General features: G+C 35.8%; 1 protein-coding gene across 3 annotated transcripts in view; it reads left to right on the forward strand.

Moving 5' to 3' along the window:
* Impbeta11 (importin beta11) overlaps window positions 1-20572 on the forward strand; it is a 212103-nt gene that overhangs the window by 162789 nt on the left and 28742 nt on the right. For all 3 annotated transcript variants that reach the window (XM_069833446.1, XM_069833448.1, XM_069833447.1), the window contains 3 exons: window positions 4290-4447; window positions 9089-9185; window positions 9400-9557. In XM_069833446.1, coding sequence (XP_069689547.1) covers window positions 4290-4447; window positions 9089-9185; window positions 9400-9557 — 413 coding nt within the window. The remainder of the gene's footprint in view (window positions 1-4289; window positions 4448-9088; window positions 9186-9399; window positions 9558-20572) is intronic.

A 20572-nucleotide genomic window follows, 5' to 3' on the forward strand; every position in this document is an offset into this window, starting at 1 on the left:
GCGTTTTCTAGTGTTAGGACTAGAACTTAATATTCAGATCCATTTTGATAGGCATTTGGGTCTTTGGCATATTGTAGATATGTGGATTCCATCACGTCCTTTGTTATCAGTATTCTGATTATCTGTAATAAAATTTAAAATAATTCAATCTTCCAACAAGTTAGTGAAACACTTTTCAGAGTCCCTTAGTATGTGAATGTAAGTAGATTGACGTAAGAAACATGTGATGCTGAATCCACAGAAGTGGAATAATATTTAGAAATCTACATTTTAATGCCAATTGCTTTCAATGCTTTGGAATTCACAAATTGTAGCTGACGAGCATGATGGAACTTCCATAATATCCAAGTAATTGCTCTTCTTTGTGAAGTCAATGGTTTGATTTTCTTCTCTTAAAGAAAGATCAGCTAGCGATGTACTGTAGTTCAAATAATAGGCACATTTGCTTGCTGATCCAGAGCTGTGCTTTGGCGTGAGTTCGATTCCTGCATGGGCTGATTACCTGGTCGAGTTTTTCCCCCATGGCTTTCCCCAACTGTAAGACGAATGTCAGGTAATCACTTGGCGAATTCTCATCCTCCTCACTCTCATCTTACCAAATACCAAATAACCGAGTAGTTGATACAACATTGTTAAATATCCGACTTAAGGAAAGGTCTCTATACTTATATGTGATTGCAGTATGATATGTATTTTCTATAGTCTTCTACATTTTTATGATGTGGTTCAAGGTTTCTGTTCATGGTTCCAGTCTTTAATCCCACCCCAAGAGGAGTAGGTTATGAGGAATTTCCTTGTTATTGTGAATAAAAAAGCCATTCCCTGCTTTAGTTTCTTCGAAAGTTTTTGCAAAGAACACGGAATTGATCAGGGTGACTGTTCAGGAAATGGATCTTTACTGTCATGTTGCACCCAAGATCACGGAAACCCAACAACATTCTTTCAAACATAACCTCATAGTTGTCCACCTTAGTGTTCCAAGAAAGTTTTATTTTTTATAACTGCCACTAAAGACAATCATATTGTATTCTTCTTGCTATTCATCTTCCTGACAAATTTCTCATCATGTACAAAGACACAAATTTGAAGTTCATAGAATACACCAGCAGAAAGAGCAGAAATTATATGTTGAAAACAATCATTATCAGTATTCAATGCCATGAACTACTTCATCAAATCAGTGTTGGTGTGGAGTAAGAGAAATATGATCCCATCTCAGCTGACAATTTGTTCATTGACAGTATTTAGCATGCCTGCTCCAGAGTTTCCTGGATGGAATTCTTCATGCACCTTATCTTAAACCTCGTGATCTTCCTCACCATGTTCATTTTCTTCATTTTCAGAAGAGACAAAACCATTAAAAATTTCATCTGGGAGTTCCTGAGAGTGTGGGATAGTTCACATTGCTGAGGGAATACTGAGATAGGGGATCGCATGCTGGTTTTTCTCGCTGACACCCTTTGCATTGCCCAGACAAAAACAGCAGTCACTTGTGTGGTCCTTTGGTCTTGCCAAACCATGAGAATCCCAAAAGGAATATCCTTTCGTCCTCCTTTTTTCCAGTCACAAAGCATTTCCTCACAATTATTACACAAATGCGGAGCCCATTTCTTGTCTTGGCTGTCAGATGGAACTTGAAATATCATATTTGTCGGTGTATAAGACGCACTTTTTTGTTGTCAAAATAGGCCTTAAAATTAGGCTGCGATGAAGGTAGGTCTATATGTCCTGTTATTTTTCATAGTTGCCCGCACTCTAGTTTTTCCCTTCCAAAATCGTGGAATGCTCTGCGTTCAAGTGATATTGATGTGACTTATGAATGAGACAAAGAGGAGAATAGTGCTGTATCACATGGGAATTGCATGGCTGTAGGTAGTAGTAGTTTGCATTAGCTCTTTTGGTTTTGCTGGTAACGTAGAGAGAGAGAGAGAGAGAGAGAGAAAGAGAAAGAGAGGGGAGGGGAGAGGAAGAGGAAGAGAGATTTTTTTTAGATCAGATCAGATCATCACATGACACTGAAAGTTGAATGGTTGTGAATCCCCAAATGCTTATTGCATCTGCATCACTATTTCTTTGTGTTGCTTATTGTGTCAGTCAATATTTTTGGTTAGTACGTTACAGTTGCAGATTAAACTTGAGTGTGTTAATGGTACTGTGCCAATACTTCATAAGTTTGTCTACACGACCTCAATTCCGATATAGAAAAAGATAATAAGCGACATTCCTTCCTACACTGCTAGTTTTAAACTTCAGATGATGAAATATGCAGAAGAACATGGCAGTAGGTCAACAGAATGCCGTTTCAGATCACCACCAATAGAAAAAAACCATAAGGCTTTGGCATTTTCAGAAGGATGTTTTGTGCAAAATGAGCAAAGGAAACCATGCACAACTGAAAAAAGTGCAAAATGGTCAGAATTAGAGATGATGTATTGAAATGGGTTCAAGAAAACCGCAAAAATGGCATTGCCATTTCAATAAAAATGATACGCATACATGCAGTAAGCTTAGCCCATGAGAGTAACATTAATGATTTTAAAGGAGAGCAGATGTGGTGTTACCACTTTATGAAGCACAGTGGACTGTCAATGTGCACAAAAACCAAGTTTTGTCAAAAAATGCTGAAGGAATATGAAGAAAAAATTATTTCTTTTCATCATTTTGTCATCCAGCATCGGAAACAAACAAATGTTGAAATGTGACAGATTGGAAATATGGACGAAATGCCTCTGACATTCGATGTTCCTTCAAATAGGACTGTTGATACGAAAGGTGAAAAAAGCATCGCTATCAAGACTAGTGGCTGTGAAAAATTCTGTTACACCATAACTGTGCCAATGTACTAAGCTGCTACTGATGATTATCTTCAAACGCAAAACTATGCCTATGGACAAAATACCGACATGAGTTGTGGTGCATGTGCATTGTGAATGAAAAAGAATGGATGTATGAACGTGGTATGAAAGTGTGAATTGATAAAGTGTGGGGAAGAAGGAAAGGTGCCCGCTTAAAGAAGAGTGCTCTCCTGAATTGAATTGAATTTACAGGAGGGGGCCGCTATGGCTCAGCACTGCGACCTGTTACAGTCTATTGCACTAACCCTCAAGCTAGGCGCATTCCCAAACCCACACCGGCTGACTACACTACAGGTTCGCTGCATACCCAGGTGTCGAACAGGCAACCCCTCTCGTCCCTAAGTCAGCCCTCTCTGTGCGTCACCAGCCGGCGATCAGAGAATGCTATGAAATGATGATGAAATGGAAAAATAGTGATGGAATGATGTAAATGTCTAATATGGGGAAAAACGGGAGAACCCTGAGAAAAACCCCCCAACTGTGACCTCGTCTGCCACAAGTGTCACTATGGATTTTTCAGTGAAAAATTCCAGACCAGACTGGGACTCGAACTCAGGGCACCTGCGTGACAAGTCAGAGGTCTGACCACTCAACCACTGCAGGGGTTAGAGTGCTGTCCTTGTGTTAGATCATTTTCGATCACAAGAAATAAAAATTCCAAGATTGTAACACTGGATTGGCTGTCATACCAGGAGGACTAACTTTACAACTACAGCCTCCTGACGTTTCATTAAACAATCCATTTAAAGTGTTCATGAGAAAAGAGTGGAATAAGTGGATGATGGAAGCATTATACATCAACTGATTCTGAAGAGCGTGATTAAACTGCCTACACTCAAGTTTGTGAATGGGTCAAAATATCCTAGTCCAAGGTCAGTGAGAGCACTGTTATATTAAGTCTTTTTTGAAGTGTGTTATCAGTAACTCCCTAGATGGAAGTGAGGATCATTTTCTCTATGAATCTGAAGATGGAGATTCCTGTTCTGATGGCGAGTTCAGTGGATCCAATCAAGAAGAAACTTCCGATGATAGTAATGGGAGTGAATTTAAAGGCTTCTGAAGGTCAGTGAATAATTCTTAACATTACGGTAGTTACATATTTCTTTAAATTTGACTTTTTTTTTCTGGAAAATTTCTTTCAATTTTTGAGGTGCGTCTTATACACCAACAAATACAATAGGTTTTATAGGGATGCCTCACAAGCGATGTTATATTGGCGTCTTTGACGAGGAAGTGTTTGGCATCACCATTCATAACAGAAGGCACTGTGCTTATTTAAAAATTTATATCTACTTGAAGCCATGATCTCGTTAAAGAAAATATGAGTTTTTGTTAATCAGAAATTATTGTACATTAAAAACTATAATGAAGAAAAATTATGTTTGTAAAACTACTACTACTGTTGCTACTACTACTTCTACTTCTACTTTACAGGTGTATGGTGAGTTGATTGTAAGTTCTTGCAATGACATGTTGTCTGATATGCGTTCCGAAGGCATTGTGATGACGATGAGGTTGGTAGAGATGTGTCTACGGGCATCACCCAACCTTTCTACTGAACTTGTGAAGCCTATGCTACCAAGAATATTTGAGTACGTAGTTCTTTGGTAATACTGGTAATTTATTTGTATTTAAAAGTAATGCCACAAATGTAATAGAGAAGTAATAAAATGTAAGATCTGCTAAAGTTTTAAGAATGTGGAAAAAAAGCAAACTTTCCGTTACACGAAAAATAGTTTTGTTTCAGGGACCTCTGCTGATTGTTGAGAGTTGGTCTATTTTGTAACCTTAACATTTTTTAATAATAGAGACAGTCTCTCACAGACACAGGCTACTGATTTTAATTACCAGGGCTGTTTTTTTTTTAACTCCGATGGTTCATAAAAAAAGGATAAGTGTAAATAACAAAATGAATTTATTACCAAAAGTTATGTACAAACATGGTTACTTTCCGACATAATCACTATGAAGATTGAGGTATTTGTCATATCTGTAGACGAGCTTTCCAATCCCCTCTTCATAGAATGTTGCTGCCAATGAGTTGAGATGGGCCTTAACATTGTTTTGAAGCTCCTCCTTAGTCTGGAACCTCTGCCCTCCTAGCCACTTTTTCAGTTCAGGGAAGAAGTGGAAGTTGCTCAGTGCTAAGTCGCGGCTATGCACTGGTTGTTCAAACACTTCTCATCGAAATTGGTAAAGAAGCTGTTTGGTTACAGCAGCACTGTGAGGATGGGTGTTGTCATGAATCAGAAGAACTCCAGAAATCAGCATGCCTATTCCTTTGTTTTGAATGGCTCTCTGCAGTCATCGTAAAGTCTGATAGTAAACAGTTGCATTGATCTTAGTCCCCAGTTCCATAAACTCAACAAGCAACACACACCTATTTGGTCCCAAAACACAGTAGCCATAACCATTCTGTTGTTGAAGATTTGTTTGAACTGTTTCGGTTTGTTTGGCGAGTTTGAGTGCATCCATTGTTGTGACTGTCGTTTTGTTTTGGGTGACATATTGAATCCAGGTCTCATCTCCAATCACACTTGATTTAAAAAATCTTCACCATCTGCCTCATAATGAGTGAGGAACGTTAGCGCTTATACCATTTGACAATCTTTGTGGTCATCAGACAACATCTTTGGAACCCATTGAGCGCACAATTTTTTGTAGTGTAGGTGTTCTGTTACGATTGTGAAAACAGATGATGGAAATTCCACACACAGTTGACTTATGATAAACCCCTGTTATTCTCGAACCACTTGGTCAACTTGTTGAACAATGTCTTCTGTTGCGACAGACTTGTGTCCTTGTCTCCCTTCATCGTGAACATTGGTTTGGTCTTCTTTAAATTTCCTACGTCATTCACGCATAGCACTAACACTCATAAAGTTTTCACCATATACTCGGCTCATTCTTCGATGAATTTCCACTGCATTATTCTCTTCTGCTTGAAGAAACCGAATTACACTACGCAACTCACACTTAGCAGAAGAATCAATCGTAGCAGTCATGTTCACGTGCCTACAACTCAGCTCAAAATGGCGTAATGAAGTTAGAAGTGGCATAGGTTATAGTGGAGGAGATGTACAGTCACCCTCCGAGCATCCCCGCCTCCTACCAGCACGATCGAAAAAAAAAAAAAAACAGCCCTCGTAATTTAATACATCTGGATACTTTCTTGCGTGACATGTAAGAATATGCACAGCATCTTCTAGTCATTCACAGAATTCCATCTTCTAAAATGCTGTGTTCGTACAACTTGCTTCCTGTAGTATTAGTTAAAAAGACTTGATTGGAGGAATATTAATCATGTATATTTGCAGTCATAGTGCCACTATGTGATCATTGTCATCTCTCCTCTTTTTTTTTTCTCCCTTAACCAATTCATATTTAATTTTTTAATTGCATTCTCCTAAAAATAGCCTGGAATATTTATCTTGATTGGTTATTTTTTTTTTTAAGTACAAAACGTGTCGATCCTTCACATTGATCCACCTCTGATTTACAAAATTTAAAAATGATTTTTTTGATCAAAGTTTTTTCTGGAATTTAATTAGCAATTACAGTTACAATTTCTGCACTTTCGGTGAGGAGATAGAAATTTTTCTGAATTTAGTTAAATATTATTCTGCAGAAAGGAACAATGCACGCAATAGAGGAACTGAGAAAAACTCTATTAATTTTGTGTCTATAAAAAAATGAGTGTATAGATAAGTAAATAATTATCTTATCTTCATTCCATACAAGAAAACTCACTTGTCAATAAATGCATATGCCCAAAGTCCTTCCTATTGGCTCCAGGACAGAGAACCTCTTTATGGCACCTAGAATGCGACTTTAGTCTGAAAGCTCAACCTGTTATATATTTTCGAAGTATTAATGAGAAATTTGCTGTTTTTAAGCATGAAAAGGAAATAAAATAATTAGTGCTGTTGATCGATCAAAATATTTAATCGATTAACTATTTAAATTTAATCGATTAATCGATAGAGTTGATCAAGTTGAAAAAATGTTTTAATATACTGTAAAACACAACTATTGTTAAATTTAACTTGTGTTCGGTGATAAGCATAAGTATTAAATGTTGTATATCTGTATATATTGTATCGTTATATTACAAAACAACTATTTTAAGTACTTACTAACATATTTATTATGAGGCTTATAATTTTTTGTGTCAATTTCTCTGGGAAGTTCTAAGGCAAACATAAATAACAAAAGGTATGAAGACTCACCTATTTAATACTACTTCATCTATGATTTTGAACATGTGAGTTCATTCACATGCTCCGAATCAAGTGCCGCTCTATATTTAGTAATAATGTTTCCTGCATCACTAAACACGAAAAAACTTTTTTTCTGTCAAGCACTTCTCCACGATTGTTCATTTTAAATCCAAACGTTTCACTGAGTGTACCTCTCAAATTCTCATATGAAATAATGGAGTTTACACTTTTCACAGCCCACAGAAAACTGATTTTTTTTCTTTATCAAACTAAACACACAACCGTCATATACAAACTCAGTGCAGAAACTGCAAGCACCTGCAAAAGTACAGAGGTCGAAACAGAAGACTGGTCCCTATTGTAAACCGAATTACCAGATTTTAGAGAAAGAAGAAGATAGTTACGCTCTCACTTGCACACAGTGTAGACATGGCTATTTTTTAAGGGAAGAGGGGGACGAATCCCAGAAAAGTATGTATTTCATATGCTAGGAAGGTGAGCTGACATCAAGGTGAAAGTTTTCTTGCAAAACCATAAAACTTAATAAGGGTTTCACATTGTGTTTCAACTTTCATTAGAGGTAGACTAGATCATTGTCCTCATATCTCCATCTCTTTCTGAAGTGTTTGTGCAAAGATTTTCCCTACACTGCCTGGTTTACAGTTATAACAAATTGAAGTAATAGGCCTTATGGTTGGAGCGCGCGGAACTATTCCCAGTTTCTTCTTCCAAACCTGGCAACATTTCAGCCTACAGAGGAAGGCAATTCATGACATTGTTCTTGCAGCTCTGAGAGGATCCATATTTCTACTCCGAAACCATCTCTCCGGTTAACAGTGATTTTCAAATATAATTAATTAGTACCTACTTATTTATTCAATCATTTCTTGTCATTGTTATGTGACTCCATTAAACTTAAACATATGTATGTTATTTATACTTTCAACTGCCTATTGTACAATATGCTCTGTCTTTGTGGCAGCCTGTTAATACAGGAAGCTGTTATTGTTTAGATAATTAAAAATAAATGTGCTTTTAAGTAAGCAATTTCCGAGGGAGAAATATTGTCGGAATTTTTAGTATGAGTTTGTCTTAACAAAATAATAATTAATATCAACTACAACTGATTAATTTTAATCAACTCGATTATTCGATTAAATATTTTTATTGATTAATCTTACAACAGAAATTGATCGATTAATCGATTAGATTAATTGATTAAATCCCACAACACTAAAAATAATACATGAAGCAGTTGGATAACCAATAAAGGCTTTCAGGAAAGAATGTGACTTGTAGGCATGGAGGATCACAGCATGGACCATTGGCGGAGAGGCATGATAACATAACAAGGAGATTGTGTAATTTATCTATGGCTGAGTCACGACCTATAACACAAACCCAAACACGGAGATGGGAATGGTGGTCAGTCAGTCAGTTTTTGTAAACTCCATGTAATATATATATAATACAGTGTCAATGCTGTGTTAAAATTACGCATTGTTAAACATCCTGATACATACATAATAGTGTAGGCTATGATGATTGAGCCAGTTGCCAGTAATTCAGGGCTCAAACATCATAACAGGAATCTCTTTAGCTTAAAAACAGCACATTATCTGATGTGGACGCTTCATAATGTAAGTATATTCTTGTAAAAATCCTGCATGCAATCAGTGCATTATTGTTAGGTTGTTATTTAAAAATAATTAGGTATACCTGTTTTCTACTATGAAAAATTTTGCGTTATGTTTGTTGACAAATTGACTCTTCTTATATGTAGTGAAGAATACAGTTATCACATCATACACTCTTATAAAATCAGTTTGGTTCTGCAACGAATCATTGGTTCAAATTATACAAAGGATGTAGAGGGACAAGTTCTTAAAATTATTTTTGAGTTGGTTCATTTTGCAGAGTGTCATTAGTTATGAAACCATTTCAGTTCGAAGTTTTAATAGTGAAATTCATTATATGTAGAAATAGTGTATCTTACTCATTTACTAATTTCAGGGCTATCTACCGAGGAGAAGAATATCCAATGGTTATGTCAATGTATCTTTCTATCATGGGGAGAATACTGCTTTGCTCCAGAGATGTGTTTAGTCAGGTAAATAATACTGTGGAAGGTCTTTTGTTAGCAACTCCTGCTGTATCACATTTCTCTGAGTGGTGAAGTTAAATTTTATAGTTATTTCTAATAAGGAAGTGACATTATATAATGATAAAAACTTTCTGACAAATTCTTGTGAAACTAAATTGCTTCATTCTAATGTGTTACAAAGTCATTTCTATATAAAAAATGAAAATGCATCTCTTTGTAGGTAATAGCAAAAGTGGCACAGAACATAAGCGAGACGCAAGAAACTGTATTGAATAAGATTTTGGATGTATGGTTGGACAAGATGGCACTTGTGACACAGCTAGAACGCAGGAAGTTATTGGGGCTTGCTCTTGCATCATTACTTACTGCACAATCAAGGTATGTTATATTTGTATATATATGTATATATATGTATTACGTTCTGTCTGGCTACTACATGTCATGTGTAGACTTAACTTACTTATTTATAGCTTTTAAGGAACTTGAAGGTTCATTGCTGCCCTGACATAAGCCAGCCATCAGTCCCTATCCTGTGCAAGATTAATCCAATCTCTTATCATCATATTCCACCTCCCTCAAATCCATTTTAATATTGTCCTCCCATCTACGTCTCGGAAAATTCCGGCACATCCGGTGACGCTGATATAACCTCTGCAGTTGCGAGCGTCATTAAATAAACCATAACCATAACATTCTACATCTCAGCCACCTCAAAGGTCTTTTTCCCTCCGGTCTCCCAACTAACACACTATATGCATTTCTGGATTCGCCCATACATGCTACGTGCCCTGCCTATCTCAAACGTCTGGATTTAATGTTCCTAATTATGTCAGGTGAAGAATACAATGCCTGCAGTTCTGTGTTCTGTAACTTTCTCCATTCTCCTGTAACTTCATCCCTCTTAGACCCAAATATTTTCCTAAGAACCTTATTCTCAAACACCCTTAATCTGTGTTCCTTTCTCAAAGTGAAAGTCCAAGTTTCGCAACCATATTGAACAACCGGTAATATAACTGTTTTATAAATTCTAACTTTCAGATTTTTTTGACAGCATTTTTTTTTTGTGGTACTTACTTAAAAAACACGCCTTATATATTTTGAATTTTGGAGACATGAAGGTGACATTGATGTCCTGACACCTACAGGACTCCAGCATAGAACCTCTACAGCCAGAATAGAAAGCTTTGTCCTGGCTACATATACTGGTAAGAGGAGCAGAAAGTCCTATGTTGGACAAAATGACAACAACAGAGACAGAATGTAAAGTACCGAATCTACACTGCAGTGATAACAGTGACAAAGTTCATGATTGTATTCCCAGATCTGAAAGATTGTTGTGTTGATACATATTTATTTAATTTATTTAACTAGCTAGCTAGCTAGCTAGTGAGTACAAATTAAAATTATAAAACAAAAATGTTTCTAGCCACTACCATAAGAGCCAGGCTCATGCACGGTGTGGTCTTAGCCAATAATATAACATAAAATTTACAAGGACAGTATCCTAAATACAGTAAGTAACTTGATTCAAATCAATAAATAACACGTAAAAAAAAAATTAATATAAATTGAAAATCAGATAGAAGCCAGTGATATTTAATAAAAACATGAATATAGTCGACAGAAGTAAAGGGTAAAAAAATACATACATTTATCAATATTATATATGATGAATAATTTTATAAATTTCTTTTTTATAAGCTTCAATTTTAAAATATTTCAAATTTTTTCTGAGCAGCCAGAGATGCTAGTGACTGGAAAACTTGCTTGTTATGTATTCACAAATTCTATTTCTGGACAGTAGATAAATAACTGATGCTGTGACATTGGTAAACATGCAATCATGCATATCAGGTGATAATATATGTACATACATACATACATACATACGTGTTCTACCGATGGGCAGGTCTTTCACTGCAAACCCAGCATTCTCGAATCTTTCCTATTTTCTGCCTTCCTCTTAGTCTCTGCATATGATCCACATTTCTTCTTCTGCCCCAAACTATTCTGCCATTCACCATTTCTTCCAGTGCATCCTTCAGTAGGCAATTTCTTCTCAGCCAGTGACCCAACGAGTTCCTTTTTCTCTTTCTGATCATTTTCAGTATCATTTTTCTTCACTCACTCTTTCCAACACAACTTCATTTCTTATTCTGTCTGTCCACTTCACATGCTCCATTCTTTTCCATATCCACATTTCAATGCCTCTAGTAATTTCTCTTCACTTCATCGTAATGTCCATGTTGCTGCCCTATACAGTGCCACACAAAGCACTTCACTGGTCTCTCTCTCTCCCTTAGTTCTTTTTCCAGAGGTCCGTAGATGATGCTCCTTTTTCTATTAAAAGCCTCCTTTGCCATTGCTATCCTCCTTTTGATTTCCTGGCTGCAGTTCATGTTACTGCTTATAATATGTACATTCCAAGTATTTGAAGTTGTCCACTTCTTCTACTGCCTCATTTAGAATTCGCAAGTTTACCTTCTTTATCTTTCTTGCGACAACCAAGGTCTTCGTCTTGTTTGCATTTATTTTCATTCCATACTGCTCACAGCTGTCATTTAGCTTCAGTAGGATATCCCTTAGGGTATGGCTACACGAGCTACATTTGTAGTAAGTTTTCTGCAACAAATGTAGCTGGAATTATAGACTGCATTGAGTTAAATGCAAGTGGCCACATGGAGCAGTAAATGTAGCAAGTTTGGCGCATCCCAAGGTCGTGTTGCAACTCGAACGGGTCCGGGTCCATTTCTTCTGCGACATTTACTGCTGTTGGGTGGCCACACGTACCGACACTGGGTGGCTACACGTGCAGCTACAAATGTCGCTGCGATGTGTGGTGTGTCAGTATGGTTGTCATTTCGTTTACATATTGTAGCCAGGTCATCATTTCTTGTAACCTGGAAGTATTTGACTTCTTTGCCTTTGGTTTTCTTCGCATAATTGTTGCATCTGAACATGGCACAATCTTGCATTTTGTAGTTTTTGAATCATACATAGGAAAACCTGTATAAACTTTTTTATATACATTTCTTAATTTTGCAATAATAATAATAATAATAATAATAATAATAATAATAATAATAATAATAATAATAATAATGATGATGATGATAATAGCAAGCAATGATCAGCGATGAAGTCATTAATAAAGTGGTATTCGTTTGTCTCTTTATTCAACGAAAAACTTCCAAGTTATTTAAATATGCTGTAAAGTTATTCTACAAAAATTCCCTCTCAGTAGACTAGCCGCACGTATTAACAATCCTTTATTAGGGAAAATTAATTTTTAGAAACAACGAATAATTATAGTAATAATAAAATAAAACTTAGGGGCAAGCGTCTGATATGTTAGGCCTGTTTGTGACCAATAATTTTCCACCTTAAATGAATTAACATTGTTGTTAGTTACAGGGAATTTCTTATTATGAAATCCATATTTTTAAACTTTAAATTTATATTATATTTATTTCCGCTTTAGTAATTCCCAAAGGAGACTTAGCGAGTCAAAGAATATACAAGTCAAAAGAGTTTTATCTACTAACTGACAATAAATAAAGAATAAATATCATGCAAAAGAAAAAAAATTGTAATAGAAGTACAAACAACCGTGTAAAATGAATGGCCATGCTTTAATTTTTTAGGAATGAAATAGAAAACGAAACTCAAATGTTATGTAAAGGACACACAGATTAAGACTTTAAAAACAGTAAAATAACAAATCAAAGTTATTCATTTTACAGTAGAGAATTACAATAATTTAGTGCAAATTAAATTTACAAATGCATATGGATACATGCGTAAGCTAATTTTAAATACTATTTTCTTAATCTTAATCCTGTTTTTGTTACTTCACCAGAAGGAAAAGTAAATATCGCCACTAAGTTCCCTTGTGGTAATTGAATTTACAGCCAGGCATACAACACCTTGGCATTTTATTCAGGCCTAATGTATTGAAAAATAAAAAAAAGTGACATTGATGAGTGCAGTGAAATTTGTCTCTCGAATTAGCTGTAAGATATTGGAATTTGTACCACCCCGCTTATCTTATAGCGTTAGAATATCTTTTGTTTGTCAAAAACTTTATGAGACACTGAGACTGTAACATACCCTAAGATTCACCTTTCAGTTTCCCCCTCCTCCGAAATTTAATAATCTGAGAAACGTGATCTATCATGTTTAAGAGAACGTAAACTCTGTTTTCTATTGGATAAGATGTACAATGGGAGAAAGGCATTCTCAAATTTGAAGGAAAACCCATTTTTTTTAATGGTTGAAATTCTCAGTATGTATATGTAATCATAACAACAGAATCAGCTTGTGTTTATGAGGGAGTGAAGTAGAGAGGGAGATTGACTTTTAGATGGGAAATTATTATCATGACAGATTTATAACAATACGATGCCAATATATATGACATATTTTGTTACTAACAATACGGTGCCAATAAATATTGCTTCGCTTATGTATAGTCCAGGCTAAGTTGCCCTGTTTTTTAACTCTCTTTAAAATATCTTTCTTTAAAAGTACATACATTTTTCTTCTTTCAGTTTCGACCTAAAGAATTCTTCAATAATAAAATGTATACAAAAGTGTTCTAGCAAATCCTTCACAGCAATTTTGTTTGGAAAAAGAAAAAGAAAAAAAAAAAAAAGTACAATTCTTTTCTAGGACAGACCTCACAAATCAATATTGTTTATATATATTATTGTGTTATCAAGACATTTCCACTTTGAATTGTATTTTTTGATATAAGGGTCGAGTTTAAATTGCCGCAACGTCCAATAAGCATTCTGCAAAACCAAGAAAAAGAGAACTTTTATAATAGATGTGTTTACTTATACTCTTTTCAAAATATCGTTCTTTGAGAGTACATATATGTTCTTTCTTTCATTTTCGACCAAAGGTATTCTTCAGTAATAAAATCTATACAACAGCGTTTCAGTAAACCCTTCACAGTGACTTCATTTGGTAAAAAAAAAACACAGACCCTTCTACACAACCACGAGAAATTAGGTCTTCATGCAACCTTTCAGCAAACCCTTCACCCACATTGTACTTTCGATTGTTACTGATGAACAATATTGCCTGTTGAAAAATCGACACAGGAATAAAAGTTAACTTTATGGCACTGCTATAAATTTTCTTCTCATGTGCATTACAATAAAATTGTGTGTGACTGTAATAATGTACACTAACACCACACACAAAGCGACTTTGGCTTCATAATCCATCTCGGAAGAAAGCTTCCACTACACTACTGCTGAGTGCTGCAAAACACAAAAGAACTAGCTACAAATGTCGCGTGTGGCATGTCATGTAGTCACACATAGCGACATTTAATGCAGAATTGAACAGTAATTGTTGCACCCGTGTGGCCACCCATTTTGCAACAATTACAGCAGCTACATTTGTAGCAGAAAAGCTGCGACAAATGTAGCTCATGTGGCCATACCCTTAAGATCATCTCCTCTTCTCCTAACGCCATATCATCAGCAAATCTTATGCACTTTATTCTTCTTCCTCCTACTTTTACCCCTCCCATGTTCTGAAAACAGTTCTTCACCAAATCTTCCAAGTAGATGTTTAAAAAAAAAAATTAAAATTATGGTTTATTTAATGACGCATCTGCTGAGGTTATATCAGCGTTGCTGGTGTCCCGGAATTTCGTCCCACAGGAGTTCTTTTACATGCCAGTAAATCTACTGATATGAGCCTGTCGCATTTAAGCACATTTAAATGCCATCAACCTGGGTCGAGATCGAAACTGCAACCTTGAGCACAGAAGGCCAGCGCTATACCGACTACTCTACCCAGGCCGACAGTAGATGTTGAACAGGGTAGATGATAAAGGGCATCCTTGTCGTACTTCTCTTCCTATTTTACTTCCTTCAGACATTTCTTCTCCTATCCTGACTTTGACTTGTTTCGTATATAGGTTACTGAACAGTAGAGTTGGGCAACACGATTCTTTTTCAGAAGTCGATTCCAACGATTCAATCACACATTACGAATCAATTCTAACGATTCGTTCACGATTCTTCTCAGTCTGCGATTCCAACTATTCTTTTGAATCGTCAACGAGTTCACGATTCTTCCCAGTCTGCGATTCCAACTATTCTTTTGAATCGTCGCAAGACACTTTCCTTTGCAAACCACGCGTAGAACAAAAACGTTCTACATCTCTCTCATAGATGGCATAAGAGGCGAGACATTGGATTGTCTCTTTCTCATTGGCTGGAACCATTCAGTATGAACTCCATTATCTACAAAATTACCCAAGATAATGTCTCTAAATTATAATTTATCAACTGAACCTTATTATGAAGTACATTTTTTGCATTACATCTCCATTTAACTATGCAAATTTCAGGTTTGTGTTCATTATTTTCCATACTTAACAAATGCAGTACATATTTTGATTTCACTCTCGCTCGGGAGCATTCGACACGGTTCGGAAATGTCCGTTGACAGGTTACATCAAACAACGAATAGAATCGTGGGTTACGATACCATGCCGATTCCTTCATATTCTTTTGAACGCCGATTCCTTCATATTCTTTTGAACGATGATTCGTTGATACCACGAATCGATTCTTACGATTCTTTATTATTAGTCGTTCGAATGAACGATTCGTTCACGAATCGACCCAACTCTACTGAACAGCCTCCTGTCTTTCCAATTCACATTATTTTCTTCAGGATTTCCATCAGTTTGTTATAATATAGGGCCTGTGTATCATTCATTATTTGATTTGACATTATGTTTAATTTGTGAAGTGTTACTTGTTTTGTATGTATGTAGTGATATTGGGACAAATTCTGATTCCAGGACACTGATTCCATGACGTAACATCATTCTAGGTATTCTTAAAGAATTCATATGAAGAGTACACGGGAAAAACGAACAATGTCACAGTGCTCTTAAGGGTGATGTCATTATCTAATTCACTGTATTACTACAAACTTTAGTGTTATTTTTATTAAAAGTGGTAAAGGAGAATTAAAACCACGGATACACTCATCATTTCCTTCATTTCAAGTAGAAACATCAATAAATTTTGTAGTAATATACTGAAATAGATCACTATCCCACCTCTAATGGAAATGTGACATTGTTCGTTTTTCCCGTGTACCCTTCATATATGATTGAAGTTAAAGAGATGTCATTTTTTGCACTGTGTTCCTTACATTATATACTTCCATGTGAATAAAAAAAGTTTTCTTCTTCTTTATAAATCACAGATATATGATGTTAACATGCCATCATACTATGGTTGACCCAAAGATGATTCTGTGACATTATAATTATTTATTTACTTGTGGTTTGCTGTATTGCAATTCAAAATGTCATGTTTCCTTGATGTACAGAGGTAACTGTACACCACAATGTAAAATAAGGTTAAAAAAGAATGGGCTAGCGACACTGTCTTAAGTTCCAGAAACAGAATAGTGTGCATGCTCGTCTCCTTGAAGCTTCAGTTCACAAGATGACACAATTAAACCATGCAGATGTGCTGTATTTTGTTCTAAAATATGTTATGAAATAAAACGAAGGGTTGATTCTAGCTGCATCAGGGCCTTTGAAGAGTGAAATAGCAATAAAATTGACAAATACTAAATCTGTTGAAACGGGGTACAAAATTTGTCGAAACAAATATGAACGAGAAAGCTACACAACAAGCCGGATTGAAGTATGAGCCATTGTAGCATAGGTGGCTTAAGCATGGGTCTAAACCATACCTGCACAAACAGCGCTCAACGAACGTGCACGCTCCTTTGGAGCGGGAGAGCTGTGTTTACCACTCACCGAAACGGAGAGGAAGATACGTCAGAATGACATAGACTTGCAGTAGGTAGAGGAGAGGGAAACGACCACTCATCTGTCTAGTGGAGTGCATTGTATAGGCCTATTCTCAGTAGCTGTTTCATGTTGCTTATCTACTGCTACAGTACAGTATGGAGGAATCTAAAAGATGGAACGTAACATTTAACGATTTACAGCTCGAACTTATTGATCTTCAATGTGACCTAAGGGCTAAAGACCATTTGAATAATACTACTAGCCTGGTTGAGTTTTACAAGACTAAACATTAGCAATAATATCCACGACTACACTGGCTGGCTGTGAAAATTATTGCTATGTTTGGCTCAACATTATATTTGTGAGCAACTGTTTTCTATAATCAACTTTAATAAAGGCAGACATCGAACATCTGTAACTGATGTTTCAATACGATCAGTAGGCTACTGTTCCTTTCAGCTGCCAACAGCATAAAACCTCGTTCTGATGTACTGATAAATAAAAATATAACAAAATGATATTGTACATTTAAGTAGCTATAGAGTTTCTATTATTTCTGTAAAATAAATATTTCTTTATTAATTAATAATAGTCCAAGATAGTTTTGCAAACACTGAACGGGAATTCATTTCATAAACACTCGTAATAGTACTTCCTTTTGTGTATATTTTGTACGAGATCACCCTTTCTTCCAGTTCACCCTTATGCAGAGCGCAGCTAATATCTGCATTCCGCTCATGAGCTGTGAGCCTGCTCGGAGAGTGCAAACCTTGTGCAGGCCTGGTCTAAACCAAATAACATTGGTTGTTAATCTTAATTTTTTACATTACAAATTACCATGATAAGACTTATACACCATTTACACAAGTACCAAGTAGTCACATCTCCTGGAAGTCGATTGAATGTTTAGTAAATAGCACAATCCGCCCCTGAGGCAACACTCCTATCTATTAATAAAACTGCCTGAATTTAGGCCTATATCTGATTTATAGCTTTTAAAAATATGTTTAACTACAACATTAAAACATGTTACCATTGTAAACATTAATTTAGTTCTGTCTGTTTTAATAATGGCAATACTGAAGTGATATTGTTTAGGCTGCCATTCTTCAATTCATATTGAAGTTTAGCTTTCTGTAGTTTGTTTACCTATATTCTTCACAATGTACATTGACAATATTTGAAAGCCAATTTTCATAAATAATAAAACAATATTAGAAATAATAAAAAGTAGAGTGATATGTTATAATAATATATAACATATATTGATATTTCATATTCTTCGTCAGTCATATGTCCAATACTTGCTGCTGTTTAGGTTCTTGAACCCCCTTTTTGGACCAGCCACAATATTGCAAAAATTAATTAGGGTCTGCATATCGAATTAAACCATAAAATTTTGCGTGGGATCTAGAGAAGGATAGTTCGTCTTTTTATTTTGCTACATATTAAAATTATTTTACTTTGATATGTGCTTTGAATATTAACTCCAGAAATTAATTGTATTTTCGTTCAAAAACACCTGTGACACCTACGAAAGTTTCACAACTCTCATAATGTAGGATCACTCACGACTTAACAAATGTGTTATGACAAGGGAAGAGAATCCTATTACAATGAAACAGTCTTCACTCAGGGCAGCGATTATGTGGCTTGGTCTGGGATATTTGTCGACAAACAAGTAGAAATAATATTATCATCAACATCATATTTTACAACACGGATTAAGTCAAGATTGTTCCGGTTTAGAAGTGGTTTAATATTTGTCTCATCAGCATTTTTCTTGGGCATCCTATGTTTCGCCTTTCAACTGGTTTGTAATGATGCAGTTTATGTGATATTTCAGGTAATTCTATTCATTCTACGTGTTCTCTCCATTTATTATTGTAGTCTTCTGTTTATTGAGATATTTAATTGTAATTTTCTCTGTGTAGCATGGCTATACTTATATAAATAATACCGCATACAAATTAATTTCTGTGAAGTATAAGGATCTGGAAATTTTTATAAAGGTGAACACATGAAACTGACTATAAATTTTGTTTACTTATATCTGATGTGCTTCTGATTTTCGAGAAAGCAAGTAACTATAAATTTTGTATACAGGCCAGGTCATGCCTAATAATAGCCTACGAATAATGGGCTGTAATATGTTTGCAGGACTTCCATAAGCATGTATATTATCAAATTCCACTATCACTTGTCATTAAAAATATAAAATAATACAACAAAAAAATAACCCCGACGGGAAGCAAGCTTAGAATCTCTGGTACCAAAATCAGAAACCTTACCTCTACTCTACAGCACCTTGTTGCCTTTGCTGCATTGTAGACGGATCACTATCAAAGAATCAACCAGAAAAAATATCACAGCATTGCCTTCGAATGCAATGAGTTTACTCATGTGAACCTGAATTAAAAACTTTATATTTAATCTGGCAAGAGTCGGCCTGTTCTTTTTGAACCCAATTGTACATGACATGATGACATATTCCTTCCCTGTTTACATTCTTAAAACTGTCAGAAATTACTTATGTCAAGACAGTCCAAAGCTGATTCCATGACAAATGGAATTGCCCTTATATCTTTGGAACATGTGGCAACATGATTAGTCCAATATATACATTTGAAAACCTGTGTTACATTCTATGGAATGCCTTCACCAGATGGCTTCTGTGTGCATTGGTGACTAATTAACAGCACATGTGTGCTGGCAGCCGTGCTCCAAGATGGACATCCTCCATGATAATGCTACAGCTCACACTGCAGTTCGTGTCAGTGATAGACAGTGAATGGTGTAGGTGCTAGATCTTAGAACACTTTCCCTACTCGTCCAATCACAGTCCATGCGACTTTGATCTCATTCCACAACTGAAGAAGCCACTGCCTTGGAAGCGCTTGGTAAACAAGGAAGACATTTTCACAGTATTTGGATGACAGATTGCCTTATACATTGATGAATCACATACAGCCGATGGTGTTCAGTGCTGTCTTCATTGTTAGCAGAGATGTGTGGAAGCCTTGAGGGACTATTTTGAAAGGTGTTAGCTGTGTGTAATGTACTTTATTTCCTTTTGTGTATAGGCTAATGAAACAATGATTTCTATTTACGCATCTTTTGATTGTCCTGTACCTGAGCCCAATTTGAAGTACATTCCTATGACCTTCAAAGACATATACAGTTGAATCTCGATTTATCATTCCCGGATCAATCATTCAAATTCGTTGGTCCCTGAACATGTTCAAACTATGACTATAAAACTCGCATCTATTGTTCCTCGATTTATCATTTTCCTGCATCTATTGGCCAGATTTTCTAGTTCTGAGTCATGTAAATCAGTAACATGATACAAATGTTTATAGCAGTTGATGTGTTCAGAATGTCATATAGCAAGCTTCAATTGTGAAGTTTCATGGTTATTGCCGTACTTACACACTGACTTTCCTCACAGCTTGCCTGCCGAGACAATGTAGCAATGCTATTGCTATTTTAAAACATTCCAGTCTGGGCTTTTACCGAGTTGTGTATGCAGTCTACTACACATGCTCCATTCTCGAACTGGGCCGTTGGTATGTTGTATTCCGAAAAA

The sequence above is a fragment of the Periplaneta americana genome, chromosome 8, assembly GCF_040183065.1.
Source record: "Periplaneta americana isolate PAMFEO1 chromosome 8, P.americana_PAMFEO1_priV1, whole genome shotgun sequence".
Taxonomy (NCBI): domain Eukaryota; kingdom Metazoa; phylum Arthropoda; class Insecta; order Blattodea; family Blattidae; genus Periplaneta; species Periplaneta americana.